General features: G+C 38.5%; 1 protein-coding gene across 6 annotated transcripts in view; it reads left to right on the top strand.

Annotated features, from left to right (window-relative positions):
* The window catches only part of atp2b3a (ATPase plasma membrane Ca2+ transporting 3a), a 29,634-nt gene that overhangs the window by 1,201 nt on the left and 6,512 nt on the right, over positions 1-21,921 (top strand). For 3 of the 6 annotated variants that reach the window (XM_056259654.1, XM_056259656.1, XM_056259658.1), the window contains exons 2-19: positions 1,275-1,844; positions 4,103-4,300; positions 4,766-5,023; positions 6,606-6,731; positions 11,143-11,271; positions 11,562-11,627; positions 11,830-11,868; positions 13,849-14,013; positions 14,157-14,371; positions 14,513-14,755; positions 14,884-15,125; positions 16,019-16,253; positions 16,423-16,602; positions 17,298-17,385; positions 17,620-17,726; positions 20,223-20,414; positions 20,926-21,139; positions 21,301-21,512. In XM_056259654.1, the coding sequence (XP_056115629.1) occupies positions 1,637-1,844; positions 4,103-4,300; positions 4,766-5,023; positions 6,606-6,731; positions 11,143-11,271; positions 11,562-11,627; positions 11,830-11,868; positions 13,849-14,013; positions 14,157-14,371; positions 14,513-14,755; positions 14,884-15,125; positions 16,019-16,253; positions 16,423-16,602; positions 17,298-17,385; positions 17,620-17,726; positions 20,223-20,414; positions 20,926-21,139; positions 21,301-21,512 (3,117 nt within the window). In that variant the 5' untranslated portion in view covers positions 1,275-1,636. The remainder of the gene's footprint in view (positions 1-1,274; positions 1,845-4,102; positions 4,301-4,765; positions 5,024-6,605; positions 6,732-11,142; positions 11,272-11,561; positions 11,628-11,829; positions 11,869-13,848; positions 14,014-14,156; positions 14,372-14,512; positions 14,756-14,883; positions 15,126-16,018; positions 16,254-16,422; positions 16,603-17,297; positions 17,386-17,619; positions 17,727-20,222; positions 20,415-20,925; positions 21,140-21,300; positions 21,513-21,921) is intronic. The other 3 variants (XM_056259655.1, XM_056259657.1, XM_056259659.1) reach the window with 1 other exon arrangement.

Here is a 21,921-nt window from a genome sequence, read left to right on the forward strand (position 1 = left end):
AGCTGTACAGTGGACCAAGGTGAACATCTGATTCCTGAAGGTTACCAGGAAAGGGCATCATCTTGTTTAAAGAGCGTGTTTGTTGAGGAATCTTCTGGCCATTTTTAATAAAAGATGAGGCGCGCACACAGATTATGGGTTTAAATGTTCAGTAAAGTTGGTGTCACAGCAGGGAAATGGAGGCTCAAGCGGATTGTAATGTCATCCAAAATTGCAGGCCTGATGGCTGGTAGTGTTGCCTTCGTAAATCTGTTCTGCAGTGGGATTGGGCAAGTGTTTATGTGCGCATGCGCAGGCGTCTCGTACTGACTGAGTGAAGGCAGATTTTGCGTCGAGAGGCGGTACTGTAAAGTAGCCTACATGGGTTGGGGAGAGACGCACATATACAACGCTTTTATCAAGAGAGAGTATTTCAAAAGGCGTTTAGATAAAGAGTAATTGTCCTCGGTTTCCATCGGATATTATGTAAACAATCCATTGCAGCAGTAGGTGTGCATGATGAACACTTGCCTACTTGTTTCCCACAAAACTACCTACACCTGTGACTCCTCGGTGAGAAATGCCACCTCCACATTTCGAGACGTTTAGTTTAAATCATTATTTTGTCCACTTTTGAACGATACCATTGGACAAAAAACTATATGTTCATAATGTAATCTAGGAAAAGTAGGTTTAAATATTAAGTAGCCTAGGAGATACACGCATTCAACTATCTGTTCATATATATTATGAAGGCAGATATATGAAAATATTATGAAGGCAGATATATGAAAAGTTGTTCTCAGGACATGGAGATTCTTGTCATAAATGCTTAACTTTTTCACAATTCATTCTCATTATTAAACTTTCTGTAAGCCAAAATAATGATGGTTTTTTTGTATGTTACCTTTTCGATTTCTAATGTTTCATAATTGTTTTACTGTTTAAATTGTTGAAAAGCCATTAAATAGCATTTAAAAACAATTTGATAGTATTTCACGCAAAATTTCATGCACATTTTTTCTCAAATCATTGTCTAGCTGTTATATTTTGTGATAATGGTTATTCGCCTATGATTAATGAGCCTGAAAAAAAATATTTTATGATAATAATGTTTTTGATTAGTTTTATTTTTTATAACATTATTTTTAATTAAATAAATGTATATGTGTCTATCTTGTCTCAAGATTTTAAGGTGGCATCTTGCTCACTTGCATTTCACAGCTGTCTGTGTTTTTGGTTTGACCAAGTTCAGAGATGAATGTTTAACATTCTTTTTTTTTTTTGTTCCTCAGGTTATTTACCAACGTTATTCCTGTGTCACTAAATCCCCTTTATTGTTTAATAATCAGTAACACTTGCTTCATTTGGTCTTCATATAGATGGATTGGCACAATGGCTACCACTTTTTTTGCTGATTTTTTCTTTATGGGGGGATATTTATGGGGAACCCCTGCTACCACACCATAGAATATAAATCCCCAAACAAACTTACAATTCATGTCTCAATATGGAGGACTACATAGAGAACATCTTAGAAATAGGTGAGGACGAATACATATAGGACAAAAGAGATAACACATTTTCCCAGGTACCCATCTCTTAGCTCATAGCGTCTGCTAAAAAGCTGCTAGTCTTCCAAAACCAACACACCATCATGGGGGATCTGGGCAACAGCACGGTAGAGTTCCACCCTAAGAAGCCAGGGATGGATAGTGGAGGCAACGAGGGGGATTTCGGGATGACAGTGGACGAGTTGTGCTCGCTGATGGAGCTCAGGGGACCCGAGGCCCTGCAGAAGATCCAGGAGAGCTACACAGATACAGAAACCATCTGTCACAGACTCAAGACTTCACCTGCAGATGGTGAGTAGCACTAGTTTCGACATGTGACCATATCTCTTGCTCAATTACATAAGATCACACGTGCATCCTGAAACATACAGACATTTTCAGCTATTAAAGAAGCTATTCAGCTATTGTAAAATTTCAGTGGTCCTTTACTCGCTCTCAGGTGATTCAAAACTGTATGATTTTATTTCTTCCGTGGAAAGCAAATGGAATATTTTACTGATTGCTGTGTATCATGCAGTTAGTCCCTATGGGGACTGAGGCTTTTACCAGAAAAGATGCATAAGCACCATAAAAGTATCGTAAAGTGGTCCATTAGACTTGTGCAACATATTCATATAAGTCTTCTGTAGCCGTACAATAATTTTGTGTCGGGAACGGACCAAAAATTTAAGGCGTTATAGACTTTAATGTAGTGGACAAAATTCTATGGACCATTTTATGATACTACTTTCATGGTGCTTTCATGTCCTATTTAAAGCTTGAAAGACTAAGTCCCCATTTTTTGTAACTGCATGTGAAAGAGCAACCAGTACAGTTCCTTAAAACTGCCCATTTTGTGGTCCACAGAAGAAAGTCAGTTATACAGGTTTGGAATTACCAGAGGATGAGTAAATAATGACAGAATTCCTGTAAATCCAGATGCACGTATATTCACTAACACTCCTTTTCAAAACAAGCCTGTCTTCACAGAAAGAATACCAAATGCCAGGCACCTTTATCTGCTTTTGAAAGCAGACATGGCCCATGTTGTCAGACGAGAGCATCTTTCTGTAATGCTGTATTTCTCTTTGCAGCAGTTTTTCGTTTTGAGAAATTCAAGTCCCAGTTTTTCAGAAATGTGCCTTTATACAACTTCATGGGATTTTTCAAACATAGTTTCATGTTTTATTAGATAGCTTTATAAGTTATGGAGCATAACAGAGTTGATATTGCTTTTACATTTCATCATTTAGCAAACGCTTTTACCCAAAGAGACTTACAAATGAGGAGAACAAAAGAAGCAATTAAGCCAACAAAAGGGCAAAAAAATAAATAAATCATATATGGGAAAAATACATAGAATAGAAAGTGTTAGTGTTAATAGGTCGTGTTGACCTAAAAGATGCATCTTTAGCCGTTTCTGTGAAATGCTCGGGTTGAGTTAGGCAGGGCATTCCACCAGAAGGGAATGTTTAGTTAATTTAGTTAGCTAAGATTTGTGTTAACTATTAAAGGAATTTAAGAATGATTTTGCTCTGAATCTTTTATTGCTGTGGCTATTCTGGGTAGATGATCCTACTTTGCGCTCTGATAATCACATTGATTCGCATCTTGTTCCGACCACTTGCTTTCAGACCAAGTCATGCGGTCTGCCTACATCGCTATTTGGCAGCCACGACGAGGTTACTTTAAGTTTATTGTAAAGCTCTTTTTCCTCCTTTAATGCTGCTCTTTGAAAAACCTCTCTTCAGAAACCGTGGCAGGGATACAAAAAGGAAAGCTTACGGGCATGGATGGAAAGATGAAAGAGTAGAAGAAAGGGCTGGATGTACTGCAAAAGTCTTTCAATACTGGTATTCCGTAGAAAGAGGATTGCATTGCTGCATCTTAGTTGTCTTAATTTTCTTGCATATATTGTGCCATGAACAGAGACTGAATGAATTAATTGGGGCAATTGGAATGAGTTAGGGAAATGATTTCCTACAAACCTTTGGAGTAACTCAATTAGGCTTTACAGTGAGTGAAAGGGAAGCTCTGATGAGAGATGAGAGGTTGCCAGGGGCAGCAGGTGATGATTGGCAGGGTGAGGATTCAGAGAGTGTGACAGTCTGTCTGGGTCTTGCTGCCAAAAATCACACCCTGTGGTGCATCCGAAACACACTGACTTAACCATCTGTGCCCTGTGTTCTCTTGTAATGTCCTGTTCCCTCCCCTCCTGTCACCATAAGAGGTCAGGGATTGGTGTTAACAGAATTGAGCGATGACTAATGAGAATCCAGGAAGTTCTCAAAAGTGTTTGCATGGAAAAAAAAACCCATAAATGAATGAATTTATGGTTTTTCACACCTTACACCAGTATACATGTTCTTGGATTGACTATTTTTGCATTAAAACAAATCCTGTTCAATTTTGAGGGAAAACATGGTGAAAATGTTTCAGGCTTTACAGGTGGGCAGTTTGGTGTGGGTATTTTACATTTAATTTAATGACATAATATACCAACATTTAAATGTCACTGAATTTCTGTTTTGAGAGGTAACAATGACTTTTATTGCCTTCCTTCTCAAAAGGACTATCGGACAATCCTGCAGACTTGGAGAAACGTCGGCAGGTGTTTGGAATGAACTTTATCCCTCCTAAGAAGCCCAAGACCTTCCTTCAGCTCGTGTGGGAGGCTCTACAGGATGTTACCCTTATAATCCTGGAAATTGCGGCCATTATTTCCCTCGGACTGTCCTTTTACCAGCCGCCTGGAGGGGACAGTGAAGGTGACTTGGTCTTAAGTATTCATTGATAAAATAGTAAAAATGATCAACAATTAAAACAAAATCTATCAATATTAGAACAGGGATTTCTGTCCTTTCATCGGAAGCTCAGGAAAAACGTGATATGTTTTATGTCGTAGCCTCATTGAAATTTCCCATTAAAAGGTCTGGTGACCTTTAATTTGCTAATACTAACACTGCAACTTCTACATGTGTTTATTTCATAACATTTTAGCATATGTTTGCCTCTAAAAGGCTCTTGTGTGTCTTGTTTTGTTACTTTACCATATCTAGGTGTAAGTAACAGTATAGTTGCATGGATAGCTAACAAATCAAAGAATAAAAGGAATGGAGTGAGAGATGGATGGATAGATAAAAGAACATAAAGGATCACAAGTAGACACTTAAACTCCCTGTCCTCCCACACATTTTTACCTTTCCATCTCTTTTCTCTCTCTCTCTCTCCAGCATGTAGTAATGTGAGTGCAGGTGCGGAGGACGAGGGAGAGGCGGAGGCGGGCTGGATCGAGGGCGCAGCTATCCTGCTCTCGGTGTTCTGCGTAGTGCTGGTGACGGCGTTTAATGACTGGAGCAAAGAAAAGCAGTTCCGTGGCCTGCAGAGCCGCATCGAGCAGGAGCAACGCTTCGCTGTGGTGCGGAACGGCACAGTCATTCAAATCCCTGTGGCTGAGATGGTGGTGGGGGATGTTGCCCAAATCAAATATGGTCAGTAGAGTTCAAAACTGTCTCCTCAACCTGTTTTTTTTATAAAAGACATCTTGCATGCAACAATCTTTCTGAATTAAAGGGTTGGTTCACCCCCCAAAAAATAATTATCCCGTAATTTACTGACCCTCAAGCTGTCCTATGTGTATATGACTTTCTTTTTTCAGCCAAACTCATTCGGAGTTATGTTAAAAAATATCCTGGCTCTTCCAAGCTTTATAATGGGAGTAAATGGTACCTTGTTTTTTGATGCCCAAAAAAGTACATCCATCCATCATAAAAGTAATCCATACGGGGTTAATAAAGGCCTTCTGAAGTGAAGCGATGCGTTTTTGTAAAAAAAAAATCCATATTTATAACTTTATAAACTATAATCACTGGCTTCAGGTAACGGCCATATGCGAGTCTAATTCCGGCGGAAGAGTGACCTCTGACCCGACGTATGACGTATTGATGAATGCGGAGGCGTAGAAAATAGAGCAAAACAAAACACCGGTCACAAATTTGAATCCTAAAACGAGAATTCTTAAAGAGAAATGGTGGAGGAGCTTGAGTTTGTTGCAATATTTGTTTGAACTGCGAGAGGCGTCAACTCTCACCTAAGCTTACGCTACTCCTACATCCTACATACATTTCGCCCCCTTAATGACCCTCGGAAACAGTCCGTACTGTTCTCAGTTCAGTGTACTGTTGGACTAACTAGAGCACTGAATGAGTTGGAGTGATTGTCAGGCACTTCCGAAAGTGGGGTTTGACTGAGTAACTTGTATATCTGTGCTAACAGCTCACTAAAAAGAACCAGCTTAAAAGAACCAATTTACAAAAATGCACCTTAAACTAAACGCGATGGCCCCTATTGTTGTGTGACGTGCCGACAACTGTAACCCTGAAAATGAAATAGCAATTTTTATTTTCACAAATAATGCTAAAAAGGAAAAATGAGTGCAAACAAATGCTAAAATGAAATAAAAGGTACATTATTTTGGTGGTTTAATAATTAATTCAATGATTTTTATATTTTATTAACGATTTAATTATGTATTTAAGGCGAGACACTACAGGCAAAAGGCGGTCAGTTTTGAGATTTTGGGCTATTATGTTGTTATACAACTATAGTGTTGTTTCAAACTAGTGGAAAGACTATTTTCAGATTTATTGAGCGATAAATACAAAATCTCCAAATTCCCTTCTGTAAAAACCTTTAACTCTAATTCGTCAACAAAATTGAATAAAGAGTTTGAACCTGGCTTTATCCAATGTTCAGATTTCTGTTCTGGAAATGTATGCAAATTAGTGCATATTTAATTATAGAATGCTAATCGATCAACTCGGGAAGCATGGCGATGTATATTAGTTTTTTATACCCTATTTACCTGTCGTGAAGTAAATAATCTAAATAATTTACATTTAAATGTAGAATCTTTTAGAAATTATGCATATATATACATATAGAGAGAGAGAGCGCGAGAGAGAGAGAGAGAAAATGTGAAGATGCCTTTGAATATTTCATTCATTAGAGGAAGTAGTATTCAAAGCCGCTAAGATGTAATTGATCTGTTACTGTCACTCTGGGGCCCCATAGGCGACCTCCTGCCTGCGGATGGTGTTCTCATCCAAGGGAACGACCTCAAGATCGATGAGAGCTCCCTCACTGGAGAGTCTGATCACGTAGGCAAATCCATCGACAAGGATCCCATGCTGCTATCAGGTAGGGAGTAAAGGTTATGTAAGTGAACATATGTTTGCGTGGGGTTGGGTTGGACTGGGTCGGCCATATGGCCATAGGTTGTGATGAATGTTTGTGTTTTTTTTTTACATAAATAGTTCTGGTTATTCAGAACCATCCAAATACTGAAAGATATTCACCATCTGTTCAAGAATTCAGATGATTTGGGATGCAAACAGATCATTGGAGCAGACTAGTGGTTAAAAATCGAAAAGGTGGCAGGTTTGAACATGCAAAGGGTGTTTTGTTTGTTTGAGCAGGACCCTTAAACCCACGGGCACTATTCCCTTATGGCGACATCATGTGTCTATAGTATACTGTAAGTCTTTGATTGTGTTAAAAAAATCACCAATATCAATTAATTTAGGATGACACTGTTGCAATCCATCTAAATTGAACCAATTTGCTGTTTGAGGGGGATGGGTACTTTGCTCGCAAAGTATTTTGTCAATACTTTAACACTGAGGATGCACAGTGCTTGGGTTAAATCTCATTGACTGGTTTAATGAGATAATGTCCCTGAGGTCTGATAAACAGGTTAATCAGCTACTTCCCTCATCCCTGCTTCCTGGAGAAGGGCTCAGATTTGTGTTCGGCCCTCCAGAGACCTGCTCTGCCACTTCTTTCTAATGATCACAGCTCACCAGAGAAGCATCTGTTTCTCCGCTTGGCCACACACACAGCGCCCACGACCTCAACCTCAACCTCAACATAATCAAGTGTGAAAGAAAAATGGGAAATGGAATCTATGGAAACATAACTTGCTTTTAGGCAGTTATGTGAAAAATGCATGTGTAACCTGATTAGAATGGGCTTGCATAAATAAATTGACGTTAACGGAGAATAATGAATACTAATTTGTGCAAAGATTTTTTTTGAATATCATTAACTTCCTTGAGTGTCCAATTCAGAATCACTTGGTTTACCTATATTTTCAGCTAATATTTGAGTGAAACGGTGAATTAAAGAATGTACACTATACTGCTCAGATTTGTTTTTTTTAAAGAAATTAATACTTTTATTCAGGAAAGTGACAAATTGACAGTAAAGACATTTATAATATTACAAAAGATATATACATCAGATTTGCTATCACAGAAATAAATTGCATTTTAAAATTGGATGCAAGAAGTTCTGACCCTTTGTACAAGGCGTCATATGATCCATGTCACGAATTATTTTTTTATTTTATTTCAAATTTTATTTTATTTCAATTGAAATTAAATTAAGAGTTCCATGTTACCCCAGTAATTATCTCTTGCTGCACATTTTTGAACTTTAAAATGACTAGTTTCTGTGGAACTGTCTTGTTTTATTGACAAGCTTTTTCTGTCGTTCATCAGCTTGTGTAATTAATCATCAAGGAGCGCATATTATTTTCTCTGTCACAATGGGAGAGGCGGCTCTTCTCAACATGTATGTTTGAAGGCTTCTGTTGTGAAGAAGGAAAGGCATGCTGCAAAAAAATGATTGTCTTAATCAGTAATTTTGTCTTGTTTATCCCTGTGAAACATATCTTCTCTCATTGGCAATAGTCATAAGCATCACTAAAGTGTGTTCGATGTAATTCTTAAAACAAAAAACAACGGTGTAGGATAAACGCTTCTCAGGTAGTTTTTTGGGTAACACTTTACAATAAGGTCTCAATGTATTAACTAACAGGAACTAACAATGAGCAATACATTTGTTACAGTATTTATTCATCTTTGCTAATGTTAGTTAACCCGTTTAATCCCAAATTTTTTCTTGCAACTTGAGTACATGCATTTTACTCCTTAGACCTCCCTAACACTCAAACATTATGCCTTTTTTGATTTTATGTTGGTTAAGTTAGTGAAATATTAGGTTTTATACTCGGTCACAATAGTGACCGGTGGGAAACAACATAGTCAGAATTCATTCAAATTCTTCAATTAGACCTATTGACACAATTCATTCCAAGACATCCAATATCTCGTTTTGTCATTTCGTGAAGAAGGCTTAGTGAGGTGAAAAGGTTGTCATGTACAAAGTTACACCCTGGAGGAACTTCTGCTTGTTCGGCTAGACCCGTATGGGCTAGACCATGACTACACTTGGGCCCTGTCCTAGGCCAATTTCAGGAAGATGTGTGTTCACTCATTCAGTGCACTGAAGATGGGCCATACGTTGTAGAAAGGGTTGTTTGTGGTCATGTGTGGGGCACACCATTTGGTTCTCATGAACATCTGCCCAATCCTCCAGATAATTCACCTCTGCGTCGCCATTCAATAGTCTACTTGGCAAATGGGCTGTTTCACCCTGGTACTCCCTATCTGAGCCATCACTATCACAGTCACTTTCAATTTGGGGTGGGGGTGGGGGGGAAGGGGGTCACGTACGTCAAGAAGGTCCAGCACATTGACCGTTTCTGGGACACTCATCACTACACTGAACAAAATTATAAACGCAATACTTTTGTTTTTGCCCCCATTTTTCATGAGCTGAACTCAAAGATCTAAGACCTTTTCTATGTACACAAAAGGCCTATTTCTCTCAAATATTCTTCACAAATCTGTCTAAATCTGTGTTAGTGAGCACTTCTCTTTTGCCAAGATCATCCATCCCCCTCACATCCATCCATTCAGTGTAGGATTGCCAAAACCTGCCAATACCAGCCAATACCTCTGTTTTCAATTGAAGCACTGTGTTATACTACCGGTCACAATTGTGACCGTAAACAAATTTACAAGTCTTACGAGCAAAATATATATGCAGGAGTATAATTCTCAAAATATATCAGTAGTAGACCCTTTAAAGAATATATGTACAAAATATGATAGTTCTATATGTAAATTAAGATGTTTTATATACTACTTTTTGTAGTAGTCTGAGGAAGACATCTTCTTCTAGATGTGCAAGCAGAAAGTGAACTGATCTGGTCATGTGACCTTTCACACTAGTCACATGACATTAATTGATTTTAATCAAGACAATCTATTTTGTCATTTAAAAGTTGAATTTCTTGCCCAAAGTCAATAAAAACATTTTTAGAGCTTCCAGAAATAAGAAAAAAGCTGCGGTCACAATTGTGACCGGTGGGATTAAACGGGTTAATAAAAATACAGTTGTTCATTGATTGTTCATGTTAGTTCACAGTGCATTAACTAATGTTAACAAATACAACTTTTGATTTTAATTATGTATTAGTAAATGCTGAAATGAATATTAACTAAGATTAATGAATGCTTGTTCATTCTTAGTTCAGGTTAACTTAAGTAGTTAACTAATGAAACCTTATTCTTAGTTAAGTGTAACCATTATTTGTTTAGTTTTTTAACAAATATCGTTATGGGTGTTTCAATATTTTTACTTGAAAACAAGACAAAAATACTGGTAAAGAAAGAATTAATGTGGAGCGAACCAGGGAACAAAGAAGCAATCTGGCTCAGTTTAATTGTATTACACGCTAAGAGGAAAGGCCATGGAAGAGACTTCAGCCTTAATTTTGATCCTTGGTTTAGACAAGTGCAGGGGCTAATGTGAGCACAACAAACAAACACAATACATTACATGAGGAGGTTATCCGTGACTCATACAATGAATGAACATTTATAGGCTTATATTTCCCCTTAACCTCAGTTTACAAATACCAAGTTAAGTCCTATAGATGAAGGAGCTGTTCTACAACAGTGTTTTTTTTAAATTGGATATGAATTTAAAGGTTTTTATGACACCTTTAGAGATTGACACAGTCCCTAAAATCCTTGTATAAAAGATGACATGCAATTGATTGTTTTAGATTAAACATTCTCTAACTGGTGACTGGAGAAATTAAAATTGAAGTCTTTTAGTCACTTGCTAAACCTTTTGAGTCACGAGATGGCGCCAATAAGCTATTTTAATTTGTGTTTGTATGAAAAGTGGTAACTGGTGTTTGATGGGCTTTTTAAAGGGGTCATCGGATGCAACAATGAAAAAAAATCCATTCACTCCTTTTTTTTTTTTAATCCTCAAAAAGCCTAAACACTCTCAATAATCAAGCCGTTTGGATTTTCTGAGCGATATGATGTCATATGATGCTCCGCCCACGACCACTGGCGGACGGTCCCGTATTAGCATATTTCCCCCTCAGCCATTTGTATACTTTCTGCAGTGGCAGGTTGCCATGGCAACACGTTACATGTCTTGTGTCGACATGCTCCACGGCAGAGAGGGGTGGGGTTAGCAGTTGCTCATTATCATTCAGATGTAAAAAGGGTGTTGTTTTACACAACCATTGAGGTATTTTAACCAAAGTATGTCACTAACTTTACACGAACACCCTAAAGAATCATACCAACTTGTGGAAAATGGGCATCCGATGACCCCTTTAAGGGAATAGGTATGAAAATATTTACTGTAAAAAGTCTTCTCTGTGTCCCTCAATTTTCAGGCACTCATGTAATGGAGGGGTCAGGGAAAATGGTGGTGACCGCTGTTGGTGTCAACTCTCAAACGGGAATCATCTTCACCCTCCTGGGGGCCGGAGAGATGGAGGAAGAGAAGAAAGACTGCAAGAAAGGTTGGCGTCTGACAGATCTTTGAAAATATTTTATATATGATTGAAAACTGAGCATGAATAAACATGAACATTATAAAAGAAAAATCCTTCTGCTTGAGTACCCACATAGAATGATCCAGATTCGAAATGTCTAATGTTCTGGGTCAATTCTATTTCGATGCACTGAAATTCTCAGAAATGTTGCTCACTCGTTTGAGTTGATTTTTCATTGTTTTTGTTCAGCATTTAGGTTTTTATTTTATGTCTTTACATACCACCTTCGTTTTTGTCCTATCCAACAATTCTATCAGAGGTCAATAGTAATTCATCCACGCAGTTCCCCAGTGTTGAAGCCAAAGAACACAACATCATAAATGGTAGGTGACATTCACAATAGAGAGAGACTCATAAACAGACATCCTGGTTTTAACTCTCCATATCTGTCAAATATTATCCCTCCATGTTTTATGTTTTCTTTCTCATGCACTTTATTGTTCTTTCATGTCAGGTACATTGACCTCAAGCAGCAGAAACAATTTTTTTTTGTTTTTGATTAAATGTCTGCATTAACTTTCGCAGGGAAACAAGATGGGACCCTGGAGAACAATCAAAATAAAGGTGACTTTCAAGACTGATGTAGAATTGAGTTCAGATAGATTTATGATGAGATGTAGTCATTATACAGGCTATTTCAGAATCAAATACTACATACCGCACTGTATACACAGTATACTGCCTACTATTTTTTTTCCAAAGTTGTATTTGAAATAGCATAACAATAAGCATTTCAAATCATTGCATGGTACATTATTGTCACTTTGAGCTCAGCTTACTTTGCATGTAACGAGTGTCATCCTGCTATTATATTGGCCACCATATCGGTATCGTTATACGTTCATTTTTAATGTTATCATTATCGGCCTGATAAGAAATTTTGCCGATATATTAAAGCCGATAAATAATGTATTATTTCCTTCATCTGAGACGCTTAGATGCACGCTGTTGGCCATGGTGGTTTTGAATGGCTTGAAATATGATTGGAATCACTTCGAAAGGGAAATACAGTTAAATGCAACGTGCAGCGCAGGTCTGTCATATAGGCTTAATTTTAGATGTTTCTTTTTCAAAAACATTGATGCATTATTAATAATAACTAGCACTTTTATTTTTCTCATATTATTTTCTTCAAGAATATGGTTTAATTAAAATCATTTCAGTATTGTCTGTGTGGAGGCTATTCCAATTAATTTATCCATGGCACATGTATTTTGATTCTTTATACACAAGTAATGTTGTCCAATGGCTTGTTTGCATTATTTAATTATTATTTTATTTATTTGTGGGTGCTCGCTTTCGGTTTAAGCTTTCGGCGACTGCGCAACTGGGGTATAGGTTGCCAGGTTGAGATGACAAACTGGTTGAAATTGTATATGGTGTGTGGATTGTGTGAATATAATGCATTTAATACAAGATCTGGCAACTGGTCAACATGAGACAAACATATTGGTCCGATTATTCATAAAGGTGTTCGGGCCATGCAAATTACGGGAGTTTCCCGGGAGAAATAACACACCGGGAGGGGTCCGGGAGATAGGGCTAAAAATCGGGAGTGTTGACAACTAGGCTACTGTACTGTATATGTTTGATTTATGTTTAAAGCTGCCGTCGGCAACATTTTTTTTATCATATTCAGTGAAATCGACACTATAATCCGACAGAACAACATAAATAAAGTGGTTTTAGAAAAAAAACCGAGCTTCTAACTCCACCTGGAGCGTGTTATTTGTTTTGCAAAAATCCACAGCTCCCGGATCATCTTGTCCAATGAGCGCAAGGGGGTGTGAGATCTGACTGTCAATCACAGATCGGGCACACACCACCCCTCACGCACATTACAATCACATGCACACGCCTGAAGTTCGCGCAGTAACGAAGAGTGATGGCGGATGTATCTCGCTTTCAAAACACTAACAAATCAAGTAAGCTCATTTAGAGTATAAATGACGTTAGCAATTGCAATCTATCAGTAGATTAGCCAGGACAGCATACCTCCAAATAACCCATGGTGTTGATGGATGCTGATGAGACGGGCGCGCTCACAGATAACCTGGTGCAAACGCACTGACGAGCACGAACTCGGTGGGAGGGTATCCGTTGATAGTGGGGGAGGGCATAAGAGTTGTAAACATTCAAAATTTTGCCTAAGTCCACTCAATCTGCCAGACTTGCCGACTGCGGCTTTAAGTGTTTGGGACATGGCTTTTAATGATGAGACTTTTTTTTGTAATCAGGCTCTCAAAAATAATATAAAAGTTTGGATTTAGATTTATCGGCCAATATATCGGTTATCGGCTTTCAAATATAAAGAATTATTGGTTATTGGAATCGGCCGAAGTTTTCATATCGGTGCATCCCTAATGAATTATTTAGTAAAATGTCTTGTCAGTCAGATCAAATAATGATAGTGTGAGCAGGATACAGTGTATATGCAAACCGCAAAATAGTGTGTAGTATTGTAAGTGCTATTCTAAACATTTCCAACAGTTACCTGTGATTATTCTGCCTGCCTGATCACTTCGTCTCTTTGACCCACTATAGCTAAGAAACAGGATGAGGCGGTTGCCATGGAGATGCAGCCTCTGAAGAGTGCAGAAGGTGGGGAAGTGGAGGAGAAAGAGAAGAAAAAAGCCAGTGTGCCCAAGAAGGAGAAATCAGTTCTTCAGGGCAAACTCACCAAGCTGGCAGTGCAAATCGGGAAAGCAGGTGGGGAGGTCTGCTGTTAGGATGTTTTAGGTCAAGGTCTTCCGGTAGTGTACATTTTGGTCTGCAATTATTTGGTCTTAAATTTTCGGCTCTTAAAGGTGTGAAATTACTTTCTTAGCAATCAGATGTATTAATTATTTCAGGTCTGGTGATGTCCGCCATCACTGTGATTATCCTGATGCTGTACTTCGTGATCGAAACATTCGTCATTCAGGGACGGGTGTGGCTGACGGAGTGCACACCTATTTATGTGCAGTACTTTGTCAAATTCTTCATCATCGGAGTTACAGTTCTGGTGGTGGCTGTGCCAGAGGGTTTGCCACTGGCTGTCACCATATCACTGGCCTATTCCGTAAAGGTTAGTCAGAAATGAATAACTGGCATTTTCTGTAACGTTATGTTGAAGAATGCACCTGTGAGTCCATGGAAGTGTCATCATTTACACACATTGGCTTGTGCTCTTAACATTTTAACACTTCCTATCAATGTCTTTCCACAGAAAATGATGAAGGATAATAACCTGGTGCGTCATTTGGATGCCTGCGAGACTATGGGCAATGCCACGGCTATTTGCTCCGATAAAACAGGGACCCTCACCACAAACCGGATGACAGTGGTGCAGATTTATATTCTGGACCAGCACTTCCGTGACATCCCAACACCAGATCAGATTAACCCCCGGACACTGGAGCTCGTCACCAGTGCTATTGCCGTGAACTGCGCCTACACCTCCAAAATAATGGTGAGAGGCTTTTACTAAAGCAGTAAACCAAGAGAGGCCATGTAGTGATTTTACGTTTTTTAGTTTTATAACCCTCATTTCATCCTTTCATTCACCATTCCTTCCTCTCTCTTCACCTCTTCCCTTAGGCTGCAGATAAGGAAGGTGGGCTGCCCAAACAGGTGGGTAATAAGACAGAGTGTTCTCTGCTGGGACTCGTGATGGACCTGAAACAGGACTACCAAGCTGTGAGGGAGCAGATCCCTGAAGAGAAGCTCTATAAAGTCTACACTTTTAATTCTGTTAGAAAATCCATGAGCACCGTCATTCAGATGCCCGACGGAAGCTTCCGTTTATACAGCAAAGGAGCCTCTGAGATCCTGCTCAAAAAGTAAGTTCTGTTAGTCTTTGTGTACGTCGTGATTTTGGCTTGTCCCACCTGTGTTTTTTAAAATCACAATAATTATGTTGTAATGGTAAAATGACATGTAGCCTGTATATACTAAAACATATTAAAACTTATTTACACTATATATATACACTACCATTCAAAAGTTTAGTTTGAGATCACTAAGACAACACTGTATCACTGTTTCCCCACTTAAATAAGCAGGCCAGCTATTTTTAAATGTGATGATAATAAGAAATGTTTCTTGAGCAGAAATTCACTAAAATTATTTAAATTGAAATAATATTACACAATATTACAGCTTTTACTGTATTTTTGATCAAATAATGCAGCCTTTGTGAACACAAGAAACTTCTTTCAAAACTGATACTGAAGTTCTGATATTGATAATCAACATTTTGTGAAGGTTAAGCTTATTTCACCGGCCATTTGTTAAAAAAAAAGTTAAAGCCAAGGACTAGGCTATCTTTCTTTAAGACCTAATTTGTACCTAATTTGTGAATAGTGCCAAATAGAACAGAAAAAATTAGCCTTGATCAATAAATATTGAATTCAGTGACTATTTTAACCCTACACTGCTGGAAGAGTGGAGAGGAATGGAGAGTATGTGAGTGTTCTGAGGTTTTGTTCTGCGTGTGCCATTGAGGTTGCCACTAATTTTGATATTAATCCTTATTGAACAAAGTTTTCTTTTTCTGAAGATTAGTAGCATGTACAGACTGCAGTTTGTCAAATAAAAGAGTGTAAGTGTTAAAAGGAAGTAACAATTACACCTCACCTCCTTCTAGCTAGCTTTTGGGTAAATATGAACAGCGCAGTCTTTGTCAAAAAAATGCAGTGTAAAACGAAATTAAACAGTTCTGCCTTCATCCCAGGTGCTCCTTCATCTTAGCCCGTGACGGTGAGGTTCATGCCTTTAAGCCACGGGACAGAGATGAGATGGTGAAGAAAGTGATTGAACCGATGGCATGCGAGGGCCTTCGTACGATTTGCATCGCTTATCGGGAGCTTCCAGCTGACCCCATGCCAGACTGGGACAACGAGGCCGATATTGTCTCCAACCTCATCTGTATCACCGTGGTCGGCATTGAAGACCCTGTTCGACCGGAGGTATGCAGACCAGTTTACTTAGATGTCTGTTTGCAGTTCTCCTATCTAAGATACTACACCTACATTTTAACCTCTAAAAAATCTTTTATGATAATAATAAGATGCTGTATATGAGGGATATTTATGACATCGAAATCTGTTCTAGTTTGCTAATTGTAATTCCAATCAGGTCCCAGATGCCATCAAAAAGTGCCAACAAGCAGGCATCACTGTGCGTATGGTGACGGGTGACAACATAAACACTGCGCGTGCCATTGCTGCCAAGTGTGGCATCATCAGTCCTGGCGACGACTTCCTGTGTATAGATGGGAAGGAATTCAATAGGAGAATCAGGAACGAGAAAGGAGAGGTATACAGTACTTCCAGGTTTTATAATTATGAGCTTATACAGGAATTATTATTATAATTATATTCCTTATTGCCAAGATTAATTCTAAAGACACAACCTGCACAAAATTTTAAATGGAATACACAACAGCCAGTGAAAAATACCTAGATGAGTGACGATATATGTAGTTACGTACATGTTCAGACATTTGTGGTCAGTAAGATTTATTTTGAAGAAATTAATAATTTTATTCAGCAAAGGATGGATTAAATTGATCAAAAGTGACAGTAAAGATATTTACAATGTTATAAAAGATTTATATTTCAAATAAATGCTGTTCTTTTGAACTTTCTATTCATCAAAAAATCCTAAAAAATTAATTAACAAGTTTTCAACATAGATAATATTAATAAATGTTTCTTGAGCAAATCACCATGTTAGAGTGATTTCTGAAGTATCATGTGACACTGAAGTAATAATGAGTAACGATGCTGAAAATTCTGCTTTGGCATCTTAGTGATGAGTTGCATATTAAAATAAAAAACAGTTCATTTGAATTGTAATAATAGTTTACAATATTGCATTGCGTTTTTACTGTATGTTTGCTTAAATAAATGCATTCCGGTTGAGCATAAGTCTTTTTTAACATTGAAAAAATCCCACCATCCTCAAACTAAAATGTGTAGATCTCATTTTTATTTAAAAATGTTTTGCAGATTGAGCAAGAGCGCATTGACAAAATTTGGCCCAAGCTCAGAGTTCTTGCTCGTTCTTCCCCCACAGACAAACACACACTTGTCAAAGGTGAGTCTCTCCCTCAGTTGCGTTCATCCCTTGTTCTTCTGAAGATGATTACATCTCCATTATATCCTTAATGGAACTATCTCATAATCATATGCTGTACAATACAAAAGTGACATGATGACTTTTAAGCTGACTTGAGCAGAGATACTGTGCTTTTCCTGTTGATGATGAACAGATGTTTTGATCTCGATTATTACGATTTTTATGTTTATTTCGTGTGTGCCTTGTGTTCAGGTATCATAGACAGCACCATTGTGGAACAAAGGCAGGTGGTTGCAGTCACCGGTGACGGCACAAATGACGGGCCTGCTCTAAAGAAAGCTGATGTGGGGTTTGCAATGGTGAGAAGATCCATCCATTAAATATATATGAAAGATTGAGAGAGGGCCATATATTTTTGAGGTTCTGTGACACAAAGTGTAATGATAAATCCAAATGATGCTAAATATGAGACATTCCATGAACATTGGTTTAAAGGGATACTCCACCGTTTTTTCATATTAAACTATGTTATTCTCTTATCTAAGACGAGTTGATAAATACCTCTCTCGTCCCAGTGCGTGCACTGAATCGCTCTGTCGGGCGGAGAACTTTGAGAGCAGTTAGCTTAGCCCCATTCATTGTATATGGGCAATGAATGGATGAAGAGATGAAGTTAGAAGCGACCAAACACATCCACGTTTTCTCTATTTAAATATAGTTACACGACCAAGTATGGTGACACTAAATAAAATGTGGCGCTTTTTATAAGCGGGTAAAATGGATAACTATAATGTATGGCGGAATAGCACTTATTGGGAGCACTTCGACTCGGCGCTGTAATATCTTCACTCGTGAAAAGTCCTCTCCCCTCTCCCTCTCCCTCTCCCTGATACTTCGTCAACTCTGCACAAAAAACTACTACTACTGCAGGCGTGCAGGTCTCGTTGGTTCTATTGACGGAAATGACAGGGAGAGGGAGAGGGAGAGGGAGAGGGGGAGAGGACTTTTCACGAGTGAAGATATTACAGCGCCGAGTCGAAGTGCTCCCAATAAGTGCTATTCCGCCATACATTATAGTTATCCATTTTACCCGCTTATACAGAGCGCCACATTTTATTTAGTTTCACCATACTTGGTCGTGTAACTACTCGTGTAACTATATTTAAATAGAGAAAACGTGGATGTGTTTGGTCGCTTCTAACTTCATCTCTGTTTGGCCCATATACAATGAATGGGGCTAAGCTAACTGCTCTCAAAAATCTCCGCCCGACAGAGCGATTCAGTGCATGCACTGAGACGAGAGAGGTATGTATCAACTCGTCTTAGATAAGAGAATAACATAGTTTAATATGAAAAAACGGTGGAGTATCCCTTTAAAGCTTAAGGTTTTGGTGGGGCTCAGGTTTGATTGACAGCAAGGTTTATTTCTTTGATTAGTTTAAAAGCCATCTTCCAAACCACACTTTGAAAAAGTTCATATGACCTGCAGTGCATTTCATACAAGCATTTCAACTGGGAAAATTCAGAATGGTTATATACAGAGTGTGAAAACAAAGGTGTAATTTTTATTTTTAAAATTCAGTTTTAAAATGAAACAAGCCAGAATTATACACTCACCGGCCACTTTATTAGGTACACCTGTCCAACTGCTCGTTAACACTTAATTTCTAAGCAGCCAATCACATGGCGGCAACTCAGTGCATTTAGGCATGTAGACATGGTCAAGACAATCTCCTGCAGTTCAAACCAAGCATCAGTATGGGGAAGAAAGTTGATTTGAGTGACTTTGAACGTGGCATGATTGTTGGTGCCAGAAGGGCTGGTCTGAGTATTTCAGAAACTGCTAATCTACTGGGATTTTCACGCACAACCATCTCTAGGGTTTACAGAGAATGGTCCGAAAAAGAAAAAACATCCAGTGAGCGGCGGCAGTTCTGTGGGCGGAAATGCCTTGTTGATGCCAGAGGTCAGAGGAGAATGGCCAGACTGGTTCGAGCTGATAGAAGGGCAACAGTGACTGAAATAACCACTCGTTACAACCGAGGTATGCAGCAAAGCATTTGTGAAGCCACAACACGCACAACCTTGAGGCGGATGGGCTACAACAGCAGAAGACTCCACCGGGTACCACTCATCTCCACTACAAATAGGAAAAAGAGGCTACAATTTGCAAGAGCTCACCAAAATTGAACAGTTGAAGACTGGAAAAATGTTGCCTGGTCTGATGAGTCTCGATTTCTGTTGAGACATTCAGATGTTAGAGTCAGAATTTGGCGTAAACAGAATGAGAACATGGAACCATCATGCCTTGTTACCACTGTGCAGGCTGGTGGTGGTGGTGTAATGGTGTGGGGGATGTTTTCCTGGCACACTTTAGGCCCCTTAGTGCCAATTGGGCATCGTTTAAATGCCACGGCCTACCTGAGCATTGTTTCTGACCATGTCCATCCCTTTATGGCCACCATGTACCCATCCTCTGATGGCTACTTCCACCATGTCACAAAGCTCTAATCATTTCAAATTGGTTTCTTGAACATGACAATGAGTTCACTGTACTAAAATGGCCTCCACAGTCACCAGATCTCAACCCAATAGAGCATCTTTGGGATGTGGTGGAACGGGAGATTCGCATCATGGATGTGCAGCCGACAAATCTGCGGCAACTGTGTGATGCCATCATGTCAATATGGACCAAACTCCCTGAGGAATGCTTCCAGCACCTTGTTGAATCTATGCCACGAAGAATTGAGGCAGTTCTGAAGGCAAAAGGGGGTCCAACCCGTTACTAGCATGGGGTACCTAATAAAGTGGCCGGTGAGTGTAGATGTGTGAATGCTCTTTCTCCGTTTGCATAGGGAATTGCTGGTACAGATGTGGCCAAGGAGGCCTCTGACATCATCCTGACGGACGATAACTTTTCCAGCATAGTGAAGGCCGTGATGTGGGGACGGAACGTGTATGACAGCATCTCCAAGTTCTTACAGTTTCAGCTCACAGTGAATGTGGTGGCTGTCATAGTAGCCTTCACTGGTGCCTGCATCACGCAGGTACATGCATACACTTCCATTCAAAAGTTTGGGGTCATTAATATATATAAAAGAATGCATTTAAAAAAAGTATTATATTCAGAAAGGTCACATTAAATGGATCAAAAGCGAAGACATTTATAATATTACAAAAGATTTCTATTTCAAATAAATACTGTTATTTGAACTTTCTATTCATCAAAGAATCCTGAAAAAAATGATCACGGTTTACACAAAAATAATAAACAGCTTACTGTTTTTAACATTGATATTATTAAAAAATGTTGTAATGATGATGAAATTTCAGCTTTGGCATCACAGGAATAAATTACATTTTAAAATATATTAAAATGGAAAACAAATATTTAAAATTTGTTAGAATATTTCACAATATTACTGTTTTCTTCTTTCAAAAACATAAAAAAAAAATTCTTACTGAACACAAACTATTGAAGGATAGAATACAAAAAAGAGTATATAAAACCTGACATCTAATCTGTGATTTTATTTATTTTTGTGTGTGTGTGTGTAGGATTCTCCCCTTAAGGCTGTGCAGATGCTGTGGGTCAATCTGATCATGGACACCTTTGCTTCTCTTGCTCTTGCCACGGAGCCGCCCACTGAAGCGCTGCTCCTGAGGAAGCCCTACGGCCGAAACAACCCCCTCATATCTAGAACCATGATGAAAAACATCCTCGGACATGCAGTCTTCCAGCTTATCATCATCTTCACTCTGCTGTTCGTAGGTACGTTCCAACCAGTATTTGTTGGATACACAAGTTCTGTTCTCTTTCTTCGTCTACAAGGATCATACTCTTTTATCTGCCGTTTTTTATTTATCAGTATTGGTTGATATTGTATATTGTCTTTGGATATTCATTTCATCTTTCCCTGACCTTTTGTGCAGGTGAGAAGATCTTTGATATAGACAGCGGCCGTAATGCTCCGCTTCACTCTCCTCCCTCCGAACATTACACCATCATCTTTAACACATTTGTCCTCATGCAACTCTTCAATGAGATCAATGCCCGTAAGATCCACGGAGAGAGGAACGTGTTTGATGGAATCTTCTCAAACCCCATCTTCTGTTCAATCGTGGTGGGGACCTTTGCAATACAGGTGAACGCATACAAATAGATATTTAAATGTAGATTATTTTATTTCCATTTCTACTTGTTAATTGATCTTTATAAATTAAATGCCATATGCACACTGCCACTACTTAGTTTGGAATATTTAAAAGATTTTTAAACGTTTTTGAAAGAAGTCTCTTATGCTCACCAAAGCTGCATTTATTTGATCAAAAATACAGTAAAAACAGTAATATTGTGAAATAGTAAAACTGTTTTCTATTATAATATTTTTTATTTAAAGTAATTAATTCCTGTAATAGCTGAATATTCAGCACCATTACTCCAGTCTTCAGTATCACATGATCCTTCAGAAATCATTCTAATATGCTGATTTGCTATATAGTTGTGTTATATATATTATACTCACATTAATTAAGAAATAAACTATTAATGTT

This window comes from Rhinichthys klamathensis, unplaced genomic scaffold (genome assembly GCF_029890125.1).
Source record: "Rhinichthys klamathensis goyatoka isolate OS25496 unplaced genomic scaffold, OSU_Roscu_1.1 h1tg000169l_1, whole genome shotgun sequence".
NCBI classification, from domain to species: Eukaryota; Metazoa; Chordata; class Actinopteri; order Cypriniformes; family Leuciscidae; genus Rhinichthys; species Rhinichthys klamathensis.